The 1,471-nt window shown below is 64.4% G+C and overlaps 1 protein-coding gene across 1 annotated transcript in view; it reads left to right on the forward strand.

Annotated features, from left to right (window-relative positions):
- The first annotated feature begins 1,196 nt into the window (after positions 1–1,196).
- MLN (motilin) overlaps positions 1,197–1,471 on the forward strand; it is a 7,670-nt gene continuing 7,395 nt past the window's right edge. Inside the window, 1 exon segment of the mRNA XM_015567455.1 lies at positions 1,197–1,313. Coding sequence (XP_015422941.1) covers positions 1,197–1,313 — 117 coding nt within the window.

A 1,471-nucleotide genomic window follows, 5' to 3' on the forward strand; every position in this document is an offset into this window, starting at 1 on the left:
GAGAAAATTGTGGGAATCTTGCATGCCATTAGTATCCAGTGTTATTTTAAAGGGCAAGTAGTTCATTTCTAATACAATACCATGCAACTCATTATCTGAAACCCCTCCCTGTCTGGGGGCCTGGCAGCCCACCCAGCATAGGAACACTGGTGCCAGGAGTCCAGTCCGCAGGCCTGGCCCGGAAGGCCCCTCCCTGCCTTCTGTGGCCAGAGGCAACATGCGGTGGGGACTGGGGAAAGCACCGGCCTCAGAAGGCCAGGCTCCAGCCTGCCCCCCGCCCCAGTCCCTCCACCTCCCCACGTCTCCTCCTTCCCCAGGTCACACCTGCTCCCAGGTGGGTGTGAGGATCACTCGGGAGGGCAAGGAAGGAATCAACCAGGGGCACCCAGCAAGCAGACCACATCCTCCTCCCTGGGCCCTCCTGGCCGGCCCTGCCCGCCCAGCCTCTGAGCCCTGTCTCAGTCCCATGGCCCCCACGCCCACTGCTCCCTGCCAGGTCTCTGCAGCCCACCCTCCTGCCCACATTCCAGACAAAGCCACTTCCTGGATGCGAGAGGGGCCCCAGGAGGTGTGGGGTGGCAGCTTGCAGGGAGGGGTACCCCTGTTGTTTCCCATGACAGTGAACAGGCAGCTGCTTCAGGAGCTGGGCAGGGGCTGGTTCCAGAGCTAGTGCCGCCCAGCGGGTGGGGACCCACCCTGGCTCTGTCTGGCTCTGCCTCCACTGGGCAGGTCTCAGTGCTTTTCCCTCGAGCCCTGGAGTAGAGCTGGGCATCTGGGCCTGGTCCATCCCTCCCACACCTTGATGGGCTCAGGGGGTGAGTTCCCCAGGCCTCGGCATGGTTCTGTGAGTATCTAGGGTTTTTTTTCTCTGAGACACGAGGTCCCTCCCACACCAAGAGCCTCTGGGGCCCCAGCATTCCTCACCTATAACAAGAAGGGCCCACGTGGGATGAGTCTGCCCTGGTGTGGGCAGGGGCCAGGCGGCCTCGCCGGGTGCGTGGTCAGCTCTCAGGGCTCTGGGGAAGAGAGAGGCCTAAACTCACCTGGTAAAGCCCCACGCAGGCCCTGTCACAGAGGCTGGGCAGGTGTCAGGGTCACACAGCCCAGGCGGGGCCTGGACCAGTGCTCCCACCTCCAGTGCAGCCGCCCATCACTGCCCCCACCAGTGACAGGAGCCCCTGTCGCCCAGCTCCAGGATGGTGTCCCGCAAGGCCCTGGCTGCCCTGCTGGTGGTTCACGTCGCCGCTCTGCTGGCCTCCCAGACGGAAGCCTTCGTTCCCATCTTCACGCACAGCGAGCTCCAGAGGATGCAGGTAAGAACCCCCGCGGCCCAGTGCCCACCGTCCAGTGCCCACCGCCCAGTGCCCACCACCCAGTACCCACCACCCAGTACCCACCACCCAGTGCCCACCACCCAGTGCCCACCACCCAGTGCCCACCACCCATGGCCCACTGCCCAGTGCCCACTCCC

Source organism: Myotis davidii, unplaced genomic scaffold (assembly GCF_000327345.1).
Source record: "Myotis davidii unplaced genomic scaffold, ASM32734v1 scaffold4, whole genome shotgun sequence".
Lineage (NCBI taxonomy): Eukaryota > Metazoa > Chordata > Mammalia > Chiroptera > Vespertilionidae > Myotis > Myotis davidii.